The sequence below is a fragment of the Xiphophorus maculatus genome, chromosome 4, assembly GCF_002775205.1.
Source record: "Xiphophorus maculatus strain JP 163 A chromosome 4, X_maculatus-5.0-male, whole genome shotgun sequence".
Classification (NCBI taxonomy): domain Eukaryota; kingdom Metazoa; phylum Chordata; class Actinopteri; order Cyprinodontiformes; family Poeciliidae; genus Xiphophorus; species Xiphophorus maculatus.
In genome coordinates this window covers 13,650,663-13,677,667 of record NC_036446.1, presented here as the reverse complement: position 1 = coordinate 13,677,667, position 27,005 = coordinate 13,650,663, and the positions used below count along the sequence as shown (strand labels likewise).

The 27,005-nt window shown below is 36.4% G+C and overlaps 1 protein-coding gene across 4 annotated transcripts in view; it reads right to left on the bottom strand.

Annotated features, from left to right (window-relative positions):
• The window catches only part of csmd1 (CUB and Sushi multiple domains 1), a 413,944-nt gene that overhangs the window by 302,481 nt on the left and 84,458 nt on the right, over positions 1 to 27,005 (bottom strand). For all 4 annotated transcript variants that reach the window (XM_023332533.1, XM_023332535.1, XM_023332534.1 and 1 more), the window contains exon 2: positions 40 to 256. In XM_023332533.1, the coding sequence (XP_023188301.1) occupies positions 40 to 256 (217 nt within the window). The remainder of the gene's footprint in view (positions 1 to 39; positions 257 to 27,005) is intronic.

Below are 27,005 nucleotides of genomic sequence, written 5' to 3'. Positions count from 1 at the left end.
AACAAGAAGGAAGGTAAAAATATCAAAATAATTTCAAACCTCATTTTTAAGTTGCCAGGCGATGGTTGTCCATCATAGACGGATACAATATCAAAGTCTTCCTCCAGTGCCAGCGTAACAAAGGTTAGCTGTATTCGGTTCCTCTCCCCTGTTATTATCAGCCATGTGCAGTTGGCATAGTTGGGATAGCCATGGGGAAAACCAGGAGACTCTATGGTCCCATTCAGGCCTTGGACTACACCACCACAGGAATCAGCTGCGAGAAAGACATGAGAACAAATATATTAGGATTTTTAGAGGGAAAACAATTTTCCTACAACACAATATAGAGTCTAGAAATATTCTCATAGTGGTCTTAATTTATTAGAACAGACTGGAGGTTAGTTATAAAGCCTTCTTTTTTGTAAAAATGTCAATTGAATTTCACAGGAAAAAACTGAGCAGAGTATAATATGTGGTAAATTTAGTATTTAGACCTTTTTCACAAAATATACGAATCCAACTTTATCAGTTTTAAACATCAATGCTTTATGAAATAACATTAATACTATCTTTACTTGTAAGCTTTTACAAAATACAATATTTTTTTAAGAAGTGACTTGCAACTTAAGACAGGAATTTATTGTACTGAAGGCAAAAGTACAACACATTCCTCTGAAATGCTGTCTAGAATAAGTTGACAGTGTGGGAAAACAAAAGGTGTCACACTGTGACATGCTGTGCCTCAAGTCTTTGAGGTTTTATTCTCCTCTTTCCCCATATCAACAACCCCTTAAAGCACTTTTCCCTCCCTTCTCCATTATTTCAGCTCTGCTACTTTCTTCTCATGAACACTCTAAATAGACTTCCATCTGAAGTATAAACGGAGCACGTAGCACACAGTGTGTGTGAGGAAATCCAACATAAAACCCAGCAGTAATTGCATCTGAGATAGTGATGACTATTGATCTAATAACCTGGGGTCAGGGAGAAAACACCTTTCTTTACTCCCACACTCAGATATTTTGTGCACTCAAGGGGTAACAATCAACTTGGTCACAACCCAGTCACAGAAATACAATGAAACCCACCTTGTAAATTCTAGTGCAATGCAATATCACTTATGAAGATTGCCAAAGGAAGTTAATTACATATTTTTTTAATAGTCATAGTAGGTGGTCCTATCAAACACAGCCAGGCCTGTCACAATAAGAAATAAATCAATTAATAGCATGATAAATTAAAACAAACTCAATCATTTCCATTTGCATGATTTATCACTTGTCTCTTTCTACCAAAAACTGAATGACAAAAGTTGTGTTTAGTCTCAACTAGCCCTTTTTTGAAGGAACATTTTGTTTACAGAGGCTTCATATTTCATTTTATTTGTTGTTTCTGTTGTTTTGTTAATTTATTTAGTATATTTGAAATGTCTGAGTTCCAGTGTTAAATATTCATTAGAAATTAAAGTTTATTGATCTTTGAGAATGTGTTCTTCCATTATTATGCCATTACCATTATATTACTTGAAAATGATCTCAAAACAACAATATCATCAATTATCGCAATTCATTCTTGGACAATTTATCGTCCAGCAAAATTTGTTATTGTAAAAGCCCAGAAATGTGAAAGATTTGAAAAATGCGTTTAAATTGTTCTTAGTTGGAAGGAAGGAAAACAGGACGGACTGACGGACCAATAGATGACATATCCACCTTTCACCCAATGGCCGCTTAAGATAAGCACCAGTTCCCCTGCAGCCCTACATCTATATGCGTGTGGTACGATGGATGAATTTTGGTGCATCAATGCACCTGCTTGTATGGGCTTTGGAGTGAACATAGGGGACATTTTGTATGTGTTTCTGTCTTTCTTCATCAAACAGGATCAAAACAATGCTCACCGTAACAAAACAGATGTTCCCATAGGTGTGAAATGGCACAAAATTCACAGAAGCCCATAAATACACAAGCTACTGATCTCTATACACAAGCTGAAAAGGACAAGCTGCCAGTTACAGGAAAGCATCTATACATGTGTGTTCTCACATGCACAAGCACAAACTTCAAGCCATCTGGAGTGTCCAGATTAATTTCAGATTGTTCTCCGCTGTCTTTCCAGCCCAATTCACCTCTCTCCCCTGTAGTCGTATTTGTGTTCGTCTCTCATTCTGTCTTCAGTTGTCTCTCTTTCGTTTTGCCATCCCTTCCGCTGCTTGATCCCCCTCTGCCTCCTCTTGAGCAGATGGGATAAGCAGAATTCAGCAGACACTTGCAGCAAGCCATATTGTAGCACCATACTTCGGGGATTTTAAGAAGTCCATTGCTTAGCTTCTAAGTAAATCTAGCATCAAGCTCTTCTCCTGTTTTTTGGGTTTTCTTCAGATGTTTCGTGACTGTAATTTTTTTTAGCACTTCTCGGCATCACCAATGTCAACTTGTTGTTGCAGCTGAAGAAAGTCTTTCATGTCTGGATTTAAGAACCCTTATTAGTAAAGAGACGGCATGGACTGATTTCTAGTTTCAGGTTGCAAAATTGTTTTAAAAAGTTATGGTTTCAAAAATAAATTGCATCAGAGCCTTTCAGTGGTTCATCTTCATTCCAATAAAATCCTAGAGACATTCCATCATTTTTACCTGCTATCTCCTGTACCTGCAAGCCGTCAGTCAGCTGTATTTGATGTCAGTGGGGAGGTAAACTGTCTGGAAATATTGTATTTTTTGGTTGTAAAACCACAGATTTGTTTCGGCTATCAGACGAGCACAGTCTCCCACTCTTTAGTTAATACTAAACTGAGAAATACACTGGCAACTTTCTACAAGTTAGGATATCTGTCAAATAAGTAAACAGCCTACCTGCCACTGAGATAGGTAATTCATTCATACAACATCTGTTTACCTTGTCTACAATGTTACTTTACAAAAAGCTAAATCTCATCTTAGAACATAAATGCCATATTCTGCACAATATGGATGTTTTCTTTAGAACTATTAGTAAATATAACTATATCTTCCTTTTGTTTATTCATCCACTTTACACATTAATTGTTAAAAAAAATAAATATCTTCTAAAACATGCATGCTAACAGTATCTTCAACTATCTTTTAAGTACTAAAGATTTATCTCAAAATGTCAAAGAGGATTCTTAAAAAATAGGTGAACATATATTTGAGCAGAAGCAATAATAGCATTATTTTTGTCAGCAATTAGGTCATCTTATAAATTTGCGCTTATTAATGTTTAAATGAATTTCAATCAATTTATAACATTGTTTATGAAGCTCATAGCACAGTTCTATATGATTTGTTTTCTTAGAATCACATGTTGTCTTTGAGATGTTTTAAAGGTTCAAATTGTCTTGTTTTTATCTTGTTTTGCTGATGTGCAGCTCACGACTCTTGTAAATGAGATTTTTAATCTCAATGAGATTTTTTTCTTCCTCATTATATATAGTTTACAAACAAAGTTCATTTTACATGAAGTTTAACACACATCATCATTTAACACACAATTTCACAGTATACAACTAATCAACTGTGTTTTCTGTATGACTAGATGATTTGTACCATCTTTTCCACCACTAGACAAATTTAATAAAAATGTTTTGCAGAGGCAACCATGAAGCACCTGCTGATGGAGGCCACTGATCAGTTAATGGCTGGTGACCTTCCACCTGGTAAATAGCAAACCATAAACAAGCTCAATTTTCACCTTCTCTGGCCAAAATAGCCACACTCTGCTGATTGGATCATTACAATTTGACAAGTAACTTATTGAGAAATTGATCTGAATAAAAGTCTACACACTTTTTGTCTGATGACGTGTTACAGTCAAAAAATAGATCAAGAAATTGGACTGGCGTTCCAATGTTTTATCCTCTCTCAGTAGTTTTTATTTTCTATCTTATATGCCCCTTGTCTTTTAATGATATTAAACATCACATGAATAATTTTTTTTATTTGCTCTTTTTTTTGTTTAGTTGCTACACTTGGACAAAATAGTCCATCTGAGCTATTGCAGGTAAGAAAGGGAGAAAGAAAAAGTGGTCAATGTGAGTGACATCAAACAATCTTTGTGTCTGAAAGATGAGTGTGAAACAGCCACTTAAACACATGCAGATAAAAGTGTGCTGTCATTAGCACATGGACACTCAAGCTGCAGACATGAATTCATACACAGCCTAAGGTCTGTACCAGTCTTCACCAAAACATGGGGCTAAACACCATCTCTGTTCCATTTATGCTGGTCAGATTGGATGACATGCAACAGCTGCAATTTTGGACCCAACATTGTATTGTGAAAGGAAGTTTATAAGCTGTAGATACAAAAATATATAACTAATCTGTCAGTTGTGCCAATGAGGGAGTTGGCCTTCCTAAGAAGGTGCCCCTTGTGTGCTACGGAGAGTAGGGAGCCTCGCTTGCATGACTTGCGAGAGACTGCACAGCATGTCATCCTGAATCTCATGTTTTTATTTTAATTGTTTAGGAAGTAGAGAGGCCAGCCCAGATTGCCATTCATGTGAAAACCACCACCAGCAAACAAACCAAAGCAACTTGAAACCAATCCTTCTGTACTTAAAAATTAACTTCTATTCAACAACTCTATCTAGCCAGATGTGGTATCTAAAAGAGTTTTTGGATTAATCTACATTTCATGCAGGCTGTTAAATTTCTGTTGCTGAGATAAAGCAAAAGAGGTGAGGTGCCCAAATAGAACCTGACCACAAGGTCCCCCGACTCATAAATCAAACGCTTGCCTCTTCTTTCCACAGTGTCCTGGGCCACAAATCAAATGCATCTTTCCAAGTCACGCAGTGGAGAACTATTGACTGCAGTGATTCAATACTGGCAATGAAAAAGTAGCGAGGAGAGGACAGGACATGAGAGGAAAGGAATCTGCTGTCTGTTTTTCTGGTGCCATTGTTTTATCTTCCTCATCCTCTCAATAAACCCATCCCCCCTTCTTTTGTCTCAACCCCATCCTTGTTTTCATTATCTCTGAGTCAAAATCATTGTTTTTGTCCCATGTTATGTTTATCTGTGCTCCCCACACCTCACCATTTCCCCACTCAATCTCTCTGTCCCCATCCAAACCCCTGACCACACTCGACTCTTTATTACACCCATATTATCACCATCTTTATTTCAATGCATCTCTTCCTGCTTGCTGCTCAGTGTCTCCATCTCCATTCCCCCTGCTGTTGTCGTCCCTCCCCTCCTCTTCCTACCTTTGTCCTGCTTATCCCCTTATGCCTCCTGTTCTCCCTGCATTCTACTTTCACCACAATTATCTCTGTATTAGTCTCATCGCATCTCTCCCTAAGTGTCATTATGTTTCCTCCTCGCTGCCTTGCTATTATTATCTCTATGTCATATTGCCTCGCTCCCAGTGTCATTATATCTTTCTCCTGTGTTTCCTCTCTTATCCTGCTAGTGTTGGGTTGTTTTTATTCCACCCACTCACCTGCTATATTTATCACACAGTGAACAAATACCACAACCTCTCTCTGTCTGTCTTTTTCTCCAATTCCAGCACTTGCACTCTCTGACAGTCCACCGTCAAACTGTTTAAAACATCAAACTAGTGCAGTTGGGTTTGGGGCACTTCGGGTGTTCACCTTGGATAAAAGCAGGTCTTTACGATCTAATATAAGTGCATTCTAGACTAAAAATAGTTTAAAGAAAACATATTAACTTACAGACAATTACAATTAAAAACAATACGTAGCTTTAAAGCATGAGTTCACATTTTGTTTGCTTTGTTTGATGGAATATCAGAGTGGAACTAGTGTGAGACCTTTGATAAACACTGGTAAAGTTTATGTTGGTGAAACTAAACTTATAAATTTTATATCTCCCCAAAGAAAGTTGCCTTTTTTTTGGAAAATAAACCCATGCATGGGTTTTCAACCTCTGTCACTCCCTGGTTGACATATTGTAACTCTGTTCCAGTGTGCATTAAATATTTAATTTAGGACTTGTAATCTATTTAAGGGTGTCATTGTGCTAGAGGTGCTATTTTGTCTAAAATAAATCTTTATAGTTTATGGAAAGTTCAACTTTATTTTCAGTATTTGAATTTTTTTTTACATCAAAATACTTTGAACTCTGTGTGCTACTGTGATATTTTACACCATTACATTTTCTTCGAAAATTTTGCAAATACCTTAATGTCTTTTTGCTGAGAATATACAAAATATTTGGAAAGTCTTTGTTTCTCATTATGACCTAATTTCCAAATTTGATTTCTATGTCTGGTCAAAGGTTTCTTGAAGAAGTGATTAGCAAGTTTGTTTTACAAAAACAAATTGCTAATCACTTACAAATGAAATAATTAACATTTTATTCCTACATAAAGTGCATGTCTGAACATGACCCAAAGATTTTTGAAAGTCAAGCACTCCAACTTTAGAAAAATGTAATTACTTTTCATGCCTCAAAAAGCAAACATCTCCCTTTACACAACAGTAGAAAAACAATATAGACTGGACCTGAGTTGTAATAAGACACTAAAGCGACAAAAGAAAAAGGGACCTTTTAAAAAAGGGACAACCTAATGTGGAAATTGCTATATCTACAATTAGTCATTTGCCTCAACCTAGGTACCCTCAAAATTTGTTTTATTTTTTTAATCTTTAATTTTCAGTCTAAGTTTTAAAAGGTATCTTCAAATCCATGCAATGCACAACATTTTCTTAATTATAAAAAATAAAAACAAACTTTCATTTTGTTATTTTTTATGTTTTTGTAAACCTCTTGACATTTTCTGCTGTATAAAAGAAGCATTTTCCTTTGAACATTGTAATTATTAATGTATAGTGTTACAGCTGCATGCTATGTTGTGCTGTGAAAATAAGTTGTGTACTGTATCGACTTGCCGGTCTGTCCACAGCCAGATCGAAGTTCAGAGTTTGAAATTAGCAGATCTATGTCAATAAAGCCTTCCACACCCCTTGTGATCTTTAGCACTCTCATTAGGAGTACAGGCCTCCGTGGTTGGAAATTAGCTGGATTATTATTTTTGTTTCTTCATCTTAAGCGTATGATTTATAACTCAAAAACAAAAGTGTAATTTGATCGCTGGGCCACTGTTAAGTGGACCTACAGAAGGTGGTAGTTGGGTGAGGGAGGAAAGTCTGTGTTTTCACCAGCCACATGATAAGCTTTTGATATCAAGAGTCATTTATCATGCTCAGTTTGACTCATCCCCATACACACAAAAAGGACACATACAAAGAGTGGCCCCAAAAGAATCAAGGCTACCTCGGGAGTAAATCCCAAACACTGTCACCATGGAATAGGGGTTGCTGTCTGAGATAGCAAAGATTGGTGAGGATTGATGATGCGTGAGTGTGTGTGTGGCCTTGTTTTTGAAACAGTGTAAGGTCCACTTTCCTAACAAATACTACGTTGTGGGGACCGACTGCTCCTTATGCAGCTCAAAGCCCAAACCGAGTGAGAATAAATGACGTTAAGGGTTAGGTTTAGGACTAAGGTTTGAATTGAATTTCTTAGGTTTAGTGTTTGGCATGTACTATTAATAGTTAGCTTTAGGGCAAGGGTTAGGCTATGTAAATAAATGAAAAAAATGAATGGAAGTCAATGCAAACTCCTTATGAAGATAGAAAGACATAAACTCAATTTGTGTGTGTCTGTGTGTGTGTGTTTGTTTTGTACACTTCAAACACACATTTGTTAATCCTCTCACCTTGAAAATGTTAAATTTCATAAATTAAGTCAGAGAATGATGTCATAAGATGGAAGTAAAAAAATCTACAACCTTTCAATAGCTTGACACAATGAATGACAGAGGTGGTAGAGTACCAGAAAATTGTACCCAACAAAGAGAAGCATTTCTTTGTTAGCTCTTTGCTCAAGTAGTCATCCAAATAACTACTCAAGAGTAAAAAAGCATTTCAAACAAGGTGTACTTGAGTACTAACTGATCATATCACGAAAGCTTCTGCAGACACAAGTCGTCTTACTTTATACTGTGCTCTATACAGCTGGAGAAAATTTTGATCTACTCTGGGATGTAGCAGTTTTGGATACAGACAAATAATATAAGAACCACAGTGTAAAAGAGGAGGATAACATAAAGATTACAGGTTCCAAAACCATGGTGCACTTTGAAACCAGTAACTGACTAATGGTTAGTTCTCATTTTAAGAGCTATTTGCCATTTCTATTTCTGTAAAGTCAAACATTATTGATCCATTTGGCAATGTCACTTTTAAAGCTCTATAACAAACTAGTGACAGTGTGCTGGTTCCCATTTCATTTGGTCCTTTAACTAGCAATTCATGATTGTTAAGCCACGTGTGGGCAGCCAAAACCAGTCTAATCACTGGATTCATATGTTACATTATTAGCACTTTGAGTAACGGCATCTTTAATTTGAGGTAGTGTGTCTTGAGGTTTCTGATTAAAAAGTCACACTCTTTGGAGTGTTTTTATCCCTCAGCAACTCCTTGTAGAAATACCTAACTTTATAGCTGCTCTGTGCTCCACCATGTTTACCAGCTATTCTATAACGATGTCTGTATGTCATAAAAAGGTGTGTCCTTGAAAACAGCTGCCTATGGCTGCTGGAGATGACACCATGAGAGCAAGTAACTGTGAAGCATAGCAGTAAAATGCTTGCCTCAGTGCTAACAATGACCTAATAAATGCTATTGAGGAAAAACTTTAGAGCCAAGCAGAGATTCCCTGAGTTCCTGTGCAACATTGTATATTAATCATTGTGAATATAGAAGCAAAAAAAGAAGACTGACAAAAACATATCAATGATTTTTAGTAATCTGAAAGTATTCCCTTTATTTTTTGTTGGTTGAATGACCAAGCTCTCACAGACTTCTCCATCTTGTGGGGATCCGTATTGGAGCCAGTGAAGGTTAGCCTATCCACAGCCATAAAGCTAGATTAGATGTGACAGTAAAAATCACTGATTCCCAACAGCATTTTTTAGTGAGAGGTTGTATTTACCTTATTGTGGAGATAAGCTTTTAAATTCCTCTGCAAGCTTCAAGCTTCAAAGGTTGACCTATAAATACGCCACACACACATACGGTGCAAACGCACACACTCCAGAAGAAATTCTGCAGCTCGAGGACGGGTGGGAATATCAAATTCATGAACTCAGCAATCTGCTGAACATGTGTTAAAGCAAGACAAACAAAATGGGTGCAGTGAGCAAGTGGGGGTAAGCAGTCCTCTGTATGTTTGTGAAACGTGTGTATCTTTCTGTGCAGACACGTGGCATAAGGAGCGTATCTGTGATAAACTGTGCTACAATGCTGAGTTGTTCTAATATACTATAAGCTACAACTAATGGTCAACAGTGGGTCAATCTGTTATTGCTGACAGAACACAAACACAGCACTGAAGACTCCTACAATTTACCTTCAGCATTTCCTTTCATCTGTATTCTTTGTTTTGTTTTTCCTGTTTTGTTCTCTCCCCTCACACCATCTTTAATCTTCTCCCCTTCTCTACAAAGATATTTTCTCTGACAGTTGAAATCAATCGCTTGTTTCATCTGACAATAACACGCTTTTTGCTGCAAACAGTCAAACAAATGAAAGCAATTCTCTTGCCTAATCCCGATGACAAGAAGCAAGGGCTATTTCCTCTCTTCTAAATAAAAACAAGTTGCTGATCTTCTTTTCCATCAAAGAGAACAGGCTTGCTTCGGCTTAAATAAACCTTAATAGCTTTTGTCAAAATTTTAATTGGAATTGTTTGAAGTAAAGTTCAGTGTTTTCGTATTAAAGCATCGTGTTCAGCTTTGATTATCAAGGCAAAACATTTCCATATGCATTTTAGTTTCTTTACTTACAATATCTTAATACTTAGCAGAAAAAAGGACCATTATAAAGAATATAAAAGACAGTAAAGCAGCTTAAACTGGTGATTACATTTAAAAATTGAATAAATAAATGTTCTACTAATATGTGACAAAAGAACATGTGAAGACACTTCAAAGAATTAAGTTGTGAGACTGGTTTTGTGTGTTTGTGCTTGAATACATCTCTCTATTTGCAGTCAATCACGACATGCACATTACAGTGGAAAAAATTGCAAATCAAATTACACCTTCTCAGAGGAATCAGAAACTCTGTAGTCAGGTGTTTTCCTTTATATTTTTATGATAATTCATAGCATAAAATTCTAATATTCTGGCTATTAAAATGGGGTCTTTCAAAAGTACTTGTGACATATTAAAAAATGTATCATGTTATTGCTGTCTTAAATTATAACAAATATTAGTCAAAAATGTTTAGCATGGATTTCCATTCAGCTCCTTTTATTTTCTGGTCTGAGTAGAAAGCACTGTGTGTAGGATCACAATACCCTCAACACAGTCCACCATGAAACATGGTGATGGCAACCACAACCTCTCTCTGTCCTTCCTTCAGCAGGAACAGAAAGATTGGCTCTGAGTTTAAAGAAAAGTAGATGGTGCCAAATATAGAGCAATCTGAGAAATATAAACCTTTGAAATTTGAAGACAAATGATGACTGACACTATGCATCCAACCTGAAAAAAAACTTGATTTATATTTCAATCGGTCTCTGAATGTGAGAACCTGGAAGAGTTGCCCCTTTAAAATTGGGAAACTGTCAATGCAACCCTTTTGGACCTAAATATTGACATTTCAATTAAAAGGCCTGAGTATATTATGTTTTACAAAGAAGCTACTGGGCAGAAATTATACTTTTAATCCTGGTTTATAAAGCCTTAACCACAACAGATTGTTTCTACACTGATGACTGGCTTTAAGTAATGCAGCTGTAAATAATTCAACTTACTTTCTCCAGTGAAATAAATTGGCCTCTGTCACTTCTAGTATTTACCTAATCTGTTACACCTGCAGTGCCTCTATATTTTACAACCCTAGTCAAGCTTTAATAAAGGCGTTGGGGTTTCTTTCCTCTTTTTTTCCTATTTAGGCCTCAAGAGTTTATTGCACATTATGGATTTTTGTGTTAGCTTTGTATATCAGGGAAGGAGAGACAAGAAAGTGGAAGAGTGATTAGAGCAACACATGAATGCAATGCTTTCACACAGACAGAAAACCACAACAGCTGCTTGAGCTGTCCAAGTGTCCAAAAGATTTATGAACACACAGTCATACATGTACAGATCAAATTTTCACAAAATAATTTGCTGCAAAGGAACATGTTTGCTTAAAAGACCTACATGTCTTTTAAATGCTAAAACATACTTCCAAATACACAAAGGATCACAAACACCAGTGTAAATGTTTATGCTAAAATGATACCTAGACATGAACCATAGAGAGAAAACCTTGAGCAAAAACCTTGAGTAAAAACAAGAAAGTTTAAAATAAAATGCATAACATCATTTAATTGTAACAGTTCTAGCAGTGTTATTTTTCCTTCTATTTGGAGTTACTAGTAGTTTTATTTCATACAAAGGAAATGATGGTAATCGAATAGGACATGCTGCTCATAAATCTCCAGATGTACTTTTAAAATCTAGTCCTGATGTGTGGCATTCCCACAGCATGATGGTGCCACCACCATGTTTTTCTTTACTTCCTACACCATGATTGCGCATATTTATTACAAACATAAATACCGTATTTTCCGGACTATAGAGCACACCGTAGTATAATTTTATTAAGAAAAACTTTAAACAATAAAATGCTATAAAAACAGTGGTTTTTAAAAAGTAACTAAATAAAAATATTCTTGGTAGCAATAACCAGTGTGTGTCCATTGCTAACTAGTAAAACATTTATTAATTATAAAACAATTTTACAAGTGTGTACATGTTTTTTGGCCAAACAGAATCCTCTGAACCAACTTTGGCAAAACTGGGAGACGTGGTAGTCATCCAGCTCCTCCTAATTCAGGGTTGCTTTTTTTTTTTTTTTTGGACATTAAAGAAACATTACATGGGATCATTCCAGATTTAACTACTTTAAACACCTGCTTTCATCTCTAGGGCTCACAGTAAAGTGATGAGCCCTGAAACCCACAAGAAGAAACATGAGAACCACTCAGAACTAATAATATTTTTTTAGTCTTAAACTCTTCATCTTTAGAAGAATATATATTTCATTTACCCAACAGTTCAGTACATTGTTCACAAAATTTCTGACATTTCTTAATACTTTCCCAGGAAATATTATGTTTTTCTACTTGGTGGCATGCACACCTCTCAAACAAATCATGGTGAGTTTTGCTTTATAAACACCTTTAAAATGCAGTCGATGAAATCAAAAATTTACTACTGAAAAATATATATATTTCAGCACATTTCTTAATTTGTTAGTTTTCTTGCATTTTAAATATTAAGTACTTTTCTGAAAGTTGTGGCAAATTTATTCTCATGGTCCAAAGTGCCCAAGTATATTGGTGAGATGCTTCTCATATGATATCAGCAAACATAATGTCATGGTGGAGCAGTTTTCTGACAGCAGACTCAGACTCTGTTGTATATTTGCTTGGGGCCTGTGGATAATTTGCTGCCTGCATGGGTTCAATAACGCTGCATCTTGCAGTGCTTCTCTTATGTCTGTGCTTATTCATTTGCCTCTCCAATTTCAGGAAAAGAGCACGAATTAGGTGGGGTCAAAAATTACTTGCTGTTAAGACGATAGTCATGAAAAATTAAATTCTTCCCTGTGTCTGTTTGGACCAAAATTTAATTTAAATATGTCGTCTTTACTGCATATCACTATATATGCAAGCAATATGAATAGTGATTATGTAAGATTTTTTTTTTAAACAGACTGATTTTGTAATTTTCCTTCATGAAAAAAACTGCACATTAATTTATGAAAGAAGAATTTGTAATCTTTGAAGGAACTGTGGAGGGTTATGTTAAAATGACTTTCTGAGTTTCATATTATGTTATAATGTTATTCCCTCACCAAAAAATGACCTGGAGTGTTGCTTTGATTATTTTGTGTTTGAGAAACCATGGACTCTCCTGTGGGAGCCATTCAGGGGGTGCCTAAACGCTTGCTCACAGAAAACACTGTTTATTTACTCAAAGCTCCTCCATGGAGCTGCAGTCCCCAGAAGAGCATCCCTCACCCACATCTTCCCTACACATCTCCCCCAGGCTAGAGACATCAGCAACTAGCAAACACCTGGTGGAACTTTGCATCTGCTGAGTTCATCATATGGACTATTTCTAAGTCCAACAAATGGTTTACGGTTGTAAACGGCAGCATGGAAGAGCATTAAAGTGATGCTGAAGGCTGGGTGTCAGAAAGAGAAGGAGCTTCTTAAAGAGACAAGGTGTCAAACTGCAAAGTCAAATTTCTTTGTTTCGATACATACAATCACTGGGTGCACCGATTGCAGTTTTCTGGCTGATGGCCAGTTACCAATCTTTTAAAAAGCTTAACCTGCCGATTCCGATATTGGCCGATTCCAATTTTATTTTTTGTCTGAAATGCTGTTGAGTTGGCAACAGTGAGGTCACTGTTGATAATTGTAAACGTCCAGACATAAGTCGGTGGGCCGGTCTGTCAGTCAAACCTTTCTTACCGGAGAGCAAATGAGGACAGTGGTTGATTCTTAGGCCTTTGCCAAGCTAGATAAGATCGGTGGATAAGATCGGCTACATATGTAAAAATCGGTCAATCACTGATCTCCCAAAATTAAGGAAATCGGCTGGCCGATAAATCGGTGCACCACTAGATGGTAACATGGTTAATTTATTGTGCAATAAAATTGCACTATGTGCCTGGAATCACATAATACCACCCTTTTAAACTCTGCAGAGCTTTCACCCATAAGGATCCTCAGTTAACTCCATGTTGGAGACTAATTTTCAAAGTAGGAAAGCCTAGAAATATTTTCTCTATTATAACATCTGGTCTATCATCACATCAATACGCATCTGTGGGAAGCAGATATAGCTACATATTACTAATAAGTTGTTCATCTTGGTCCTGACATTACACAAAACCATGTCAGTTATGGGCAAATGCACTCTAATTCAATCAATCTCAAACACAACATTTGGTACCTTCTGAGAAAGAAAAGAAGGGGAGACTGACAAAGAAAATAGAGCAGAAGTGGAACATAAAGAGGAAAAACAGAGGAAAAAGTTTTATCTCAAAGTGTGAAGACAGAAAAGAAAGAAGAAGAACACAAAGAGTGAAACCCCTTTTGCCATCTCACACAGAGAAATAAAAATTTGTGTAGTTACCAGGGAGGATGCTTTCATCTTGGTGTTTCTATAGCAACACTTACCATTTTACTGAGAGAAGATATTATTATGCAACATGTAAGAAAAAAAACACAAAATGCTAAAAACAATTTGATAGGTGTGATGATTACATGTTTGTTGCACCAAAGCAAAACCCATTAAGAGTAGACAATTTTATTTAAAGAACTAGAAAATTCCTGAAGAAATTTAACCGTGGCCTGCCAAGTGTGCCCGTCGGTTTGGACCCAGTGTTCGGATGCTAAAAATTAGCATCAATGCTAAGATTAGCTACTGCGCAAGACAGTGATCTGACCTGAGAGAAAAAGATAATGCAAGGTAATATTATTGCATCACCTATGGCGGTGCACTAGTGGAGGGCAGTGAAGTGCTTATGTTTGTGCTGATGTTAATGTACTGCCTTGCTATAAGGCAGCGCACTAACCTAAGAGAGAAAGATAATACAGGCTAAAATTATTGCACCGCCTACGGCCGTGCACTAACCAGAGGGGAGTATTAAGGCTTTTATTTTGAAATTTTAAGTATACTTCATTTTAAATGTCCAAACTAATCCCATGAGTAACAGTGATTGGGTTAAATCGTTTCTATAATGCTCAAAAGAGCAATTACATGATGTAAAAATTGTCAATGCTTTTATTTTGAATTTTTTAATAAGCTTCATTTTAAATGGCCACACTAATCCCATGTGTAACAATGGTTGGGTAAAATCAATTATAAAATGCCCAAAACACAAGAAGTTCTAAAGGCCAGCTCAGTCCTCCTCTGTAGTAACTGACAGTTCCGCCATGTTGTAGTCCTAACCTTGAGTGATTGTAGTTCTAAAGAGCAGCTCAGCTGTCGCGTGATGAAGCAGACAGGGAGAGACAGAATTCTAATAGTTTGAAGTAGTTAGTTTTTCTGGAAGACCTGAGAGGAATAATCAGGCTTTTATTTTGAAATTTTCAGTAAGCTTCATTTTAAATGTCCAAACTAATCCCATGAGTAACAGCAATTGGGTTAAATCAGTTATATAATGCCCGAAAGAGCAATTACCTGATGTAAAACCTGTCAAGGCTTTTATTTTGACATTTTTATTAAGATTAATTTAAAATTGCCACACTAACCCTGTGTGTACCAAAGGTTGGTTAAAATCAGCTATAAAATGCCCAAAACACAAGTAGTTCTAAAGGCAGACTCATTCCTCCTCTGTAGTAACTGACAGTTCTGCCATGTTGTAGTTCTAACCTGTATGTTCTGCCACAGTGATGCGTTTTTGTAGTCCTACTCAACTGCTCTGCTCTGTCCTGTTCTTTGTTCTGTTGCTATGGTAATGAAGCCTGTCTGTCAGACACTCACAGCTGACAGAATTCCATTTCTTTGAGCCAGCCAGTTTGACAGAAAAAAGCAGTCCTAACAACTCCTTCCCGTTCGGGAACCGTGATACGTACTTGAAAACCGTTTGAAGCATCTGAGAGGGCTATTTGTCGTCTCCGATAGCACCACGATTCATATTCTCTACCTCACTCACAGTAATAACAGCGATGAGAGAAAGATGGTGTGCGCTGAGCTCAGAAATTTTTCAGAAATGCATGGAAGTCAATCTGTGACTATCCTCAGAGGGATATTGAGGCTTTTATCTTGAAATTTTCAGCAAGCTTCATATAGAATTGTTGTTTAGGTTAAATGAGTTATTTACTGGCAAAACAGCCAGTAGTTCTAAATGGCAGCTCAGCCCTCTGTTTTAATTGAGTGTTAGTTAGAACTAGAGATATGGCGTTTTTGTAGTCCTATCTATTAGCATTAGGTCAAAGGCTAATGCTAATAGATAGGTACTATCTGCGCAAGCCAGTGCCTTAACCTGAAATAACAAGATAATGCAGGCTAATATTAGGCCCCAATAAAGAGACGTTCTATTGGGTGTGGAACAATAGGTGTCTGCCATGCAATGCATGGAGGCAGTGACTGACTTGCTTTGCAAGTCAGTGTTTTCAAGAAGGTTAGGGATGCACATTTTCTAACCTTGAAAAGTTGAAGATTTTAAAAATTTGGAATGAAGATGATGTCATGGAAAAGAGAACTTCCAACTACAAACACTTGTTTGGATTCTTGTTGGAACGAAAGAAAATGGTTAAAATACCAGTGGAAACCTTTTTTTTTAAAAATAGTACTTAACAGTTGATTTCTTTTTACATAAAATCATGGTAAGTCTGGCTATTTTTAGACCAGGGGTCACCAACCTTTTTGAGACTGGGAGCTACTTCACAGGTTCAGAGTAACACGAAGGGCTACTTGTTTGATACAGACATAAATTTTCTTTACAACAAAAATTCATTTAAGTAAATATGATTACATGCTGCCTGATCATATTAATGTTAGGGACTATGCACAATAGTTATCAGTAAGGACAGCTATGGTTAATTGCTATATTGTGGTCAGACGTTCTTAGTTCAGAGTTTTAAGTTGGTGAGGTGGGGAACACCGAAGCCTAAATCTTATAGGTCAGTTTTCTTTTTCTGTGAGCTAAAAATGATGACTGGAGTTTGAACCACTCATCATTTGAACCTCAGGTTCTGCTTGAGCTTTTTACAGTGCGCGGGTGTTTCTGCCGGGTTGTCTGTTTATTAGCTTTTTTGTGATTTTGCGAACTGAACAGCTGACGGGTCACCTGCGGGCTGACACAAGCAGATGTCGAAAAAAAATGTCTGACAGATTGGAAGGTACAAAACTATCACTGCACCTGATCTGCAGGAGCACAACCACCTCTCCAAAGCGCAAAAATCGGCACAAAACTTAAACCACTAAAGCAGCGCACCCTTTTTTTTTCTTTTTTGTTTACACAAACGATGCTAAATAATAAAGACATTGAAGCGAAGCAGTGAGATCCACGGAACGAGGAGGATTGGCGGGATCTTAGAACTACGGGAGGTTCAAACTCCACTCATCATTTTTAGCTCACAGAAAAAGCAAACTGACCAATAAGATTTAGGCTTTGGGTGCCCTTTGACCCCCACAGACTCACACTGATGTGCGCTACATACAAGATGTTTTGGCACAAAATAACTTTTTCTTCTCCATAATTTTGTTAATAGTAAAGAGGGTTGGATAATAAAAATTCAATAACTTTTCTTTTTTTAATTTAAAGGAAAATCTCTCAGTGCGTCCAGCTGTACAGCTGCTGCTGCAACAATCCAAACTCTCAGTCACTTGTGGGCAATTTAGAATCACACAGAAAAGCTCCAAAAGGGAATCAAACTCAAAACTCTGAACTAAGAACTTCTGATCACATAATAGCAATTAACCATAGCTGCCATGGTAAATTATTACTGATAACTATTGTCAGTAGTCCCTAACATTAACATGATCAGGCAGCATGTAATCATATACTGTATATATATATATATATAGCCAAGAAAATGTATGTCTGTATCAAACAAGTAACCCTTCGTATTACTCTGGACCAGTGAAGTAGCTCCCAGTCTCTAAAATGCTGGGTTACTTGTCTTTTGGTGAATGGGTGAATGGGAAAGACAACGGTATACTTTAAACTTCTATTTTAATAATTCTGTCTTTTCCACTTTTCCTTCTCTAATGTCTCCTCCCACTTAGTTAATTAAGAAAACGGAGAAATGAATATATGGTAAACTGCTCTAATATTCCCTAAGTAAACATGCTCTGACATGCATCCAGAAGAGCTTAGAAAGTTCTCAATTAACTATTGCTCTATTGTCTTTTCTGCAAAGAAAATATCATAAAGCATAACTTATTTTAAATACTTCATGTGAATAGCCGCACATTTAATATGCATGTCTTAAAAGTCTTAACTGTGACATTTGTAAAGCATTTCTTGAGGAAACAATGATAGTGGGGGGAAGGAGGGATGTTTTTTTAAAAAAAACTTTATTAACACTGTATAACGACAGAGAGAAACATTTGTTCTGCCTCAAGAAAAAACAAATACAGATAAACATGTTCAAGAAAAAGCTAAGGGGCTTCGGTTCCCAACTGTACATTCAAAGCAATACAGATGTCAATTGTTTTAATATCAATTTTTTGTCTTTGATGGACGGGATATAAAACTTAACTTCATGGTAAAATGCAGCAAGGCATGGCTTCCCCTACCTGGAACAATGAATATGATATTTAGCTAGTGACAATAAAGGATTTATCAGAAACTCTGAATTGTTGAGCTTCTAGTGAGGCCAAGTAAGAATCTTCCCATAACAGCATAAATTGTGCTTCTATGTTGTTGTGGATAAAGTCACATGTATTGCTAACTAAGGCTAGGCGCCTGACTACAAATATGGTAATAGGCAGTCAGAAAGGTTCGGCTGAGGAGCCTGAGTGTGAATAAAACACCAAGAAACAGGTAGTAAGTTAAGTTATTGTATTCAAGCTTACAGTTTTGCATAAATTTATGGACTAGTTCGGCAAACATCAAAGAAGTTCATAAACCGACGACCCACCAGAACCGCACACGGTAAAAAGCTCTGCCGGGATCCAAACAACCGCTCTTAGAACTACGGGAGGTTCAAACTCCTGTCATTCATTTTTATGTCGTGTCTCCCAGTCCTCCCTCGTCGCCCCCTGATGGTCCTAGTGCTCCTTTGTCCCTTCGCAAGTCAGTCACTGCTCTCCTTATGCATTGCTATGGACAGTCCCCAATTATCTTGAGACATTTTATTTAAATTGAATGGAAACAAAAATCAAAGAAGGCAAAACATATATATGTATCACCACATGCTTTTTGAGGAATTAGGAAGCTACAGCAGAAAAAAGCTTCTGATCCCAGCCAACAAAGAGGGCTGAGACTTCAGAGAGGACCAGCAGCAAGTTTTATACCTATACCAACTTATACCAAGTTGTATTACCTATGCTGAAAAGTTTTCTAAGAAAAAACACACAGATGCAGACTATTCAGGCAAAAACTTCTTCTGTTTGACAGTTTTTTTTCCATAGTGTTTCACAGTTGTTGCTTTAAGTTTTATCGTGACTCTGCTTCTTGCCTTCTACATAATAAATAGATAAATACATGAATAAGTAAATTAATAAAATTTGCATCACTTCACTAAGAGAGCAATAATGTTAACGTACAATGTTTTTTGTGAGCCATATGAGCCAAGAGCTGCCTGCTTTATCATATCTTTTACTCATGTTGGTTTATCTGACGCCCCATTAAAGGTAGATTCAAATGTGAAGTAAAACATTTTCTGAAACATCAACTTCCGTCAAATCTATATGTAGGCTATTTCTCATTTGCAATACATCCTGTTACATACTTTGCACGTGCCTTAGAATGAATGATGTACAATTGACAGTGTGATGCCATCTTTTTTTTTTTCTTATGACATACTTAATCGTTGCTTGACCAATTAAATTTGAGCCAGCTGGCATTACAAACTAACTTAATTGTAATACAACTGGGATTGAATTGGAATGTATATAACCTGTCTAGATAGATAGATTTGAAAAAAATTGTTTCTATATGAAATAGAAATATTTGTTTTGATATGTCTTGTTGTAAACCAGCTCTGTATAAATAAACTCAGTAATTTGACTACGAAACGTTGCCGTTTTAGGAAAGCAGACTGATGCAAAAAGGTTTATCCAAAACTTGAGGTCATCCATCATCGACGGCCTGCTTGTGTGCATCCATGTAGGCAAAATCACACTTGCAGCTCTTTAACCAACTGTGTCATGTACATGCGTGATTTAGAGACAGATTTTAAACAGAGGCACTCAGGATCATTAAACTCAGTGGATGCTGCGTTTTGCCTTTAGCACATCCTATGACAACACAATTCTGTCAACTCCTGTGCATAACCTTTTTTGTTGCTGTAGTAATTGCCGATTAAGAGTCTGTTAGAAAAACAAGAATAAGTCAAGTGTGGAGGTTGAAACTGAGAGACACCGTAAGAGGATGGCAAAGGAAAGAAAAGAAAATGAGTAAGCTCTGAAATAAAACAATCTTGTATCTGAAAAGTAAGACAGAGAAAACTGGGCAAATAAGACAATAAAACTACAGATAGTCAGAATCAACTATTGCTAATGACAGGCTATTGTAATTAATCTAGAAAAAGCAATCATATAAGCATTCATGTCTAGATTTAATAGAATTTGTTAAAGAGCTCCAACAAGAACACAAACATTCACCTGTTTTCACATCAATATTTAAATATCAAAGTACATAAAGTCTAGCACCAAGTGTCAAAGAGTTTTAAAGAAAGCGTAAACTTCCAAACAGTCACATCGTGGCTCAAATAAAAACAGCCAAAGCGGTTCGCTTCAGCCTTCCTGTGATTTTTGGTCTCAGAGGGGTTCAACTCCTGAAGAGCCTGACGTCCTGTCACTATGGCCACCCTGAGTGTTATGCATGAAGCCCACTTTAATTTGAATCTCAATGCACAGAAAACTTTCTGCTGCCTTTGTTGGTTTTCAGGAAGAGGCACAATCCCTTGGTGAAACTAAAAACAAACATTTATTCATCCATTATAATTATAAGGCTATTAAGTCATTGTAATGTCAATTGATTATTGAAAGAAATTCACAATAGAGGGACCAGTCTCTCTATTAAGAAAAATTTAAAACTGAACACATAAACACCCATTAATGATAAGAAGCAACAGGAGGAATGACTGCTTAGAAAGACACAGACCGATCGGATGCGTATCCGATTCAAAGGTGATCTAACGTCCTGGTGGGATTCATCCGACCTGAATGTCATTGATACTCGACAAACGTCACTATTCTGCATCCTGATACGTGTAAGCGGGAAGAAAAGCAACAACCATGGCGTACTGTAATGAGGATTAAGTTGTTAATATGTTGGCTCCGGTCGGACAACAACTTCAAATGTGTGAGCTATGCTCCACCGTTAGCATCCATGTTTACTTCCGGAAAGACTGAGCACTTCTTCTTTTTATGGCGTTTGGCAAAACACTGAGAACACTACCGTTCTACTCTACTGTGCATGCAGGACGCGATCAGATTGTTTGCCCGTTCACACTGGAGAACACATACAGGTGGAAGTGTGAACGACGAAGGCAAAAAAATCAGATTTGACAAAAAAAATCGGAAATGGGTCACTTTGGGCTGCAGTGTGAATGCAGCCTTAGTTGAAATACAAAAAAGAAGCATCTCTCAAGCTTAAATCTGAACACTGCTAATTAAAAAGACATCATTAAAGGATGTTTGTCCATCCCATATTAACTACAGTGGAGAAAATAAGTATTTGATACACTGATGATTTAAAAAAAAAAAAAATCAGGGTAGGGTCTGTAAATTTTATCATAAGTACACTTCAACTGGGAAAGATAAAATATATTAAAAAAAAATCCAGAAAGTTCCTTTGTATGATTTTCATAAATAATTAATTTATATTTTACATTAAAAAATAAATATTTGATAATCTGCCAACAAATGAGAATTCTGACACTAAAAGCTCTGTTATTTTCTTGTATTAATTGCGCCTGTTTTACCTGTAAGACACCTGTCCACACAACTGATCAGACTCTAAGCTCTCCACCATGAGCAAGTCTAAAGAACATGGGACTTAGCCTAATAGAAGAGGAAGAGGCAGAGGAGGACAAAGAAGAATGAAAAGGTAAGAAAAGGAAAAATCAACCAACTTTCCTTTTCCTTACTTTCTTATGCTTTTATCATTGGCTGTCCTCCTCCTCCTCTTCTTCTTTTCCTATTAGGCCAAGTCCTATGCTGGCTGTCATCAGAATTGAGCTGAAATTCCAGCCAAATCAGAAGAGTTACCGCCCCAAACTGACAAATACACCCACTAAGCACAGAGAAGAAATGTACTTTTCTTGCATGAGCATACTGAAGGGAGGAGGGAGTGTGTTTTACTGCTCGCCGTGCTGCGTTCATGGGCCTGCAAATAAATGGAAATGCAGCCGCGATCAGAACTGCGATCTCTCGATTAATATATGTGCTGTTTTGATTGCTTAATACGCTTCCCAGGGATTTTGGCAGGAATGTGACGCTATAGAAAGGGCACCACAGACAAAAATGTAGGCCTGCACAAGGTTGGGATGGGCTACAGGTTGGTCAAAACTCAATTTGTAATCCTGTCTTAATAGAAAAAATGTCCTTTTAAAGTTTTAGAAACTATTATTGTGTATAGTAATTAATTCAGGGAATGATACTCCTATTTATATTTGATTCCGTAGATTGTTTAATATTGGCCCAAATTAAAGAAAGAGTTATGAAAAAACATTTCATGACTGGTTCAGAGCTCATTTCTGAGAAAAAGCATTCATTATTTTTATTTATTTTTCCCCTTTTTCTTTCCTCAATTTATTCCTTTTTTAGATAATAGAATCATAAATCTTTTTAAAGTAATATTTATTCAGAAGAAATATTACTAAAATAAATAAAATAAAGCATATCTGTCCATTGATGTTATCAAACTCCCATGCCCTGATTTGCTCCTTTCTATTCAACATAGAAAATGTAAAATGGATTTATGTTACATATTTAGCAGGAACTGTGAAATCTGAAAAAAAAAGGATAAAATTGAAAGAAAATGGATTTTTAACCCCATTTCTGCTCTTTCTCACTTCAAAGCTCTAAATGTAAATTTGTCCCTTAGTTTTCCCACATGTAATGTATTGATTAAAGTCTCACATTCTGCTTTCAGGTATGACGGAAGAGTTTTGCTCAAAATGTTATGGTGTCACAATAGCAGATTCACTGCTCAAATCGAATATAAGATTAATTCTTCAAGGTTTTCTAACTAAACTGCAATATCAGTTTAGTTAAAATAAGGGATTAACTAAGTACGTTTTTAGATTTTTCATAATTAGTCAATTGAAAATTAAAACTGACCTTTTGCTATGTTCTATTCAGGGTTTCAGTGCAGCCTGTTTTACCACTTCTAGTGATTTATGAGGGTGTATTATTAAGGGCCCTCTTAAGGTTGATGCAGTGTTAACCCAAAGTCAAAAGAAACATAAAAAAATGATAAAAGAAGGAGCTAAAAAGAGTCAAGTTGATTAAATTAAGAAATATTGTTTCCTCGTAGATCAGTCAACTTTGCCCTGAAATGTTTGACCAAACAAGAATGAATTCCTGTTATGCTTCAACAAAGTGGACCTTAGGACAGAACTCCTTGTAGTCATTATAGACACACATACACATACAGTAGTTGTATGTGCTAAATATACTAAACAGCCACTTTTTCAAAAATGTTATAAAAAGAAAACCACATGGAAGAAACTCCAAACATCTAGGCATCTAAATGTTATAAAGGTGAAATGCAAACAGAGCATCAGAATGGAAAGGAAAGAAACTGCTGGTCTTGTGCAATATTAATGCTTAACCATCTCTTGTGGTCCAAAATAGGGAGAATATCCAGTAAGTGGTGGAGGTGACAAATTTGAAACAGGTGGACCAAAATCTCAGAGAAATATTATTAACACCTTATTGGATCTTAGAAGCAAATGATAAAGTAGCCAGTGAGCCTAGAATTAAAAGAAATGTACTCTGATGGCAAAGCTCTAAAGTTAACTTAAGGTTGTTTTTTTCCTTTAACTAACTTTAAAAGCACATGCAAGTGTCTGTATCGATGATCTCATCCAAGGATGCTCCCGTTGCCGCTCTGTTGGTCATAAGTTTGTGGACCAGCATTATGTTCAACCATTCAGGCAGCCAGATAGTCGGCCATCCGGTAAGCTGCTCCATCAACCAGAACTAAGTCTCTCAGCCATTTATGCGGTCAGTTAGTCAACTGACCTTAGAGCCAATCAGGCAGTGAAACAGTCAGTCAGGAGTGCAGCCAATTAGGAAATGCCTGCAGCTGCCCACTGGTGAGAGGAGATGTTCAAAAAAAGTAAAATAAAATAAGGCAAAGGATACAAAACCCCATTTTTCCTCTTTAGAAATTCATCATTGGCTCATTTACTTTTAATTTTTCCTCAATGTCTTAATAAGTAGATGCAAATGATGCAAATGTTAACAGTGAACTAAGAACAAAAGCACAAATTTACATGCTTTTGAGATCGCACTTATTTACATATGCGTTGCTCCTTTGTAAAGCGGCAGCAGGGCAGAAACAAAATCCCTACAAACACCAGCAAAAAGGAATCATATCCAAAGCAGGAGTGCCTGCATTACATTCGCTTTATTTAGCTTGACAGTTTGTTGACAGTGCTGGCTTGTTTTTGATGCTGTCAGCCGATTATTCATTTAGAACCGAAAGCAGTTTGAACCACCAAGCCTATTAAATTATACACATTGAACTGAAATGCTCCAGCCACATCCTGCCTGTTAAAGCTATATTGCTATATGACATAGGAAGTTGTTTCAGCTTAATCTTACAGCACTGGGAGGCACTCTACATCTGGTCAAGAGGTAGAGGTTGCTGGGGGCACATTAAATCATACATGGCTTTTTTTCTCTATTTAAAGAGAGAATTACTTTGCTGGCTGTCACTGGAGTGATCCGTTTAACAATTCCCAAATTAACTCTGGGAATTTTTGTTGTTAGTGAGATGTGACAGAACATAAAGGGAGATGTAAGTTGTTTTTTTTTTCCGCTAGAGCCAAAGGTTTGTTTGTAGAAGTGGAGTTGTTGCTAGGGTGAACTGACAAATGGTTTCAGGAGTGGGGATACTAAATAATGCAAAGGCAGGGAGTCCAACGACATGAGAAGACAGGGAAGCTACACGCAAAGACATTCTGTTGATACTGAGATTTACCTCACTGTGACAGAAATGGCTTTTATTTCACTTGTGACATTCCTTTGATGAATAATTACTTGAACACGTGCAAAGTGACATCTACTGTTTATATTTTAATAGACTTTTGTTTCCCAATATGTGACTTAATGCAGATATTTGCTTTGCTAGCTTTTTTCACAAATGTGTTTCCTAAAAAAGTAGGTGTAGAATATTCTTTCTCTTCCAAAACTTGAGACAAATTGATGTTCCCATAAAGTAGCAGACTAAGTTTGTCTCCTGATTATTTTGTATATCTCCGGATGGGTGTTTTCTATTTTAGGAGCAAATTGGTTAAAGATTTCTGTATTGATCTTTAATTTTCTTGCTTTTTCTGTATGTTTCCATTATGAAGCATGTCCAACCATCTGTCCGTTCGTCCATCCATCCATCATTTAAATACCAGCTGGGAAACTTTAAGTAGTTTGCTATATTCTGTGCTGACCTTACTACTTCAAGGTATTTCTAAATCGGTCTCATTGTTTGATTTGATAGCTCTGTTGTTCCATAGTTATTTCCTCATTACAAATTTCTAAAAAAAAAATAATAAATAATTAAAAAAAGAGTTGTTTCATTCACCCTTTATAAGAATATTTTACCCAGACAAGTTTGGCCCAATTAGAAAATACAAGCTGACTAAGCAGAAAACTTAAGTCTATTGTTTAGATTATTCCAACTTCCTTTTAACTTTTTTTTCCAAATCCGACAACTAATGTATTTTATCTGTCAAAGTTGCTATATAAATCAAGTTTACTTGTCTAAAATTATAGAATTTAACACAAATAAATGCAAAAGGATTAGCATTGAAAGTATCTACAGAAAACTATAGTAATCTCAGATCTGAAATTATATTTTTCTAATTCCACTGAAGTGACTGATTTGAGGGCAGATCATTATTGGACAACAAACCTGGCAAGACATATGAGAAATTGAAAGCAGGAAAATGTATGTGAGAAAGACCAAGGCATGAGTCCAAAGAGTAATCCAGCACAACAGAAGTGCTGTCCAGATGGTCAGGGCTTATTATGTGGACTGCATGTTTCTATAATGAGCATCACAACCATAAGCCCAGCATGTGACCCACATATTCACTATCTTAAATAACTAACTGGATTTTGCCTTTGAATATGTTTTACTTAAAAATCTTTACATTTTTTAATTAAAACATGTTGGAGAAGTCTTCCTTAGAAAAACTGTCCCCGATGGCACATGTACGCAAAACTACTCTATTTTGGTAAACTAAACAGTTTTGCAGTAATTAAAAAGACATACTGTGGTCCTATCCCCATCTTTTTTGACTCTTCACTGTCTTCCTTCACAGCACTGACAAACAAAAGTCACTTCTTATTTGCTCTTATGAGTGCGTGGATGTAAGCAGCAATTGGCTATAATAAAGTCAAAAAATGCTGATGTGAAAAAATGTAATTATGGCTAAAATATTTATTTACAGCATTTAAAAAAAAAGGAATCAATGACAACAACTTTCTCTCACATTCACTGTCACTTCGCAACAAAACTGTTTGGTCTTTTCATTTTAAGGCAGTGTGTTCATAGTTGAAAAGAGGTTTGAATCTGCTGTGGGAATAGTTAGGTATTTTTGCTGTTATTATTTAATTTTCAAGAAGTGTTAAATAATTGCAGATGAAACCATCTGACACAACGGGGACATTGATCCAGGTAATATTACTTCATGCACCTCCTTTAAGAATACGGTTTCTCAGTTCTTTCACCGCCTTGCCAGGACAGATATTGGGCACCAGGGAGAGTCATGGAGCCCTGGGGCAGTTTTTGTAATATTGGAAGTTGATTATGCTTGAACTTCTACAGTACACAGTAGAAATGGGAATGCCTTGTTGGAGTATTGCTCGCATGTTAAATGAGTCAGAAATCTTTCTTCAATTATTATATCATTTACAAGTGGTCAGCAGATTATTTTATATCAACAATATGAACATGTTTGAAAAACATACTGAAAATAAAAATGAAATAAAAGCACTGATTTGAAGACATTCACAAGTTTGAATGTCTAATGATAATTGGACAAAGGCTTAAGAAAACTGAGGTAAGGCATCACACAGTTGGAAATAAAAAAAACTTTAGCCTTGAC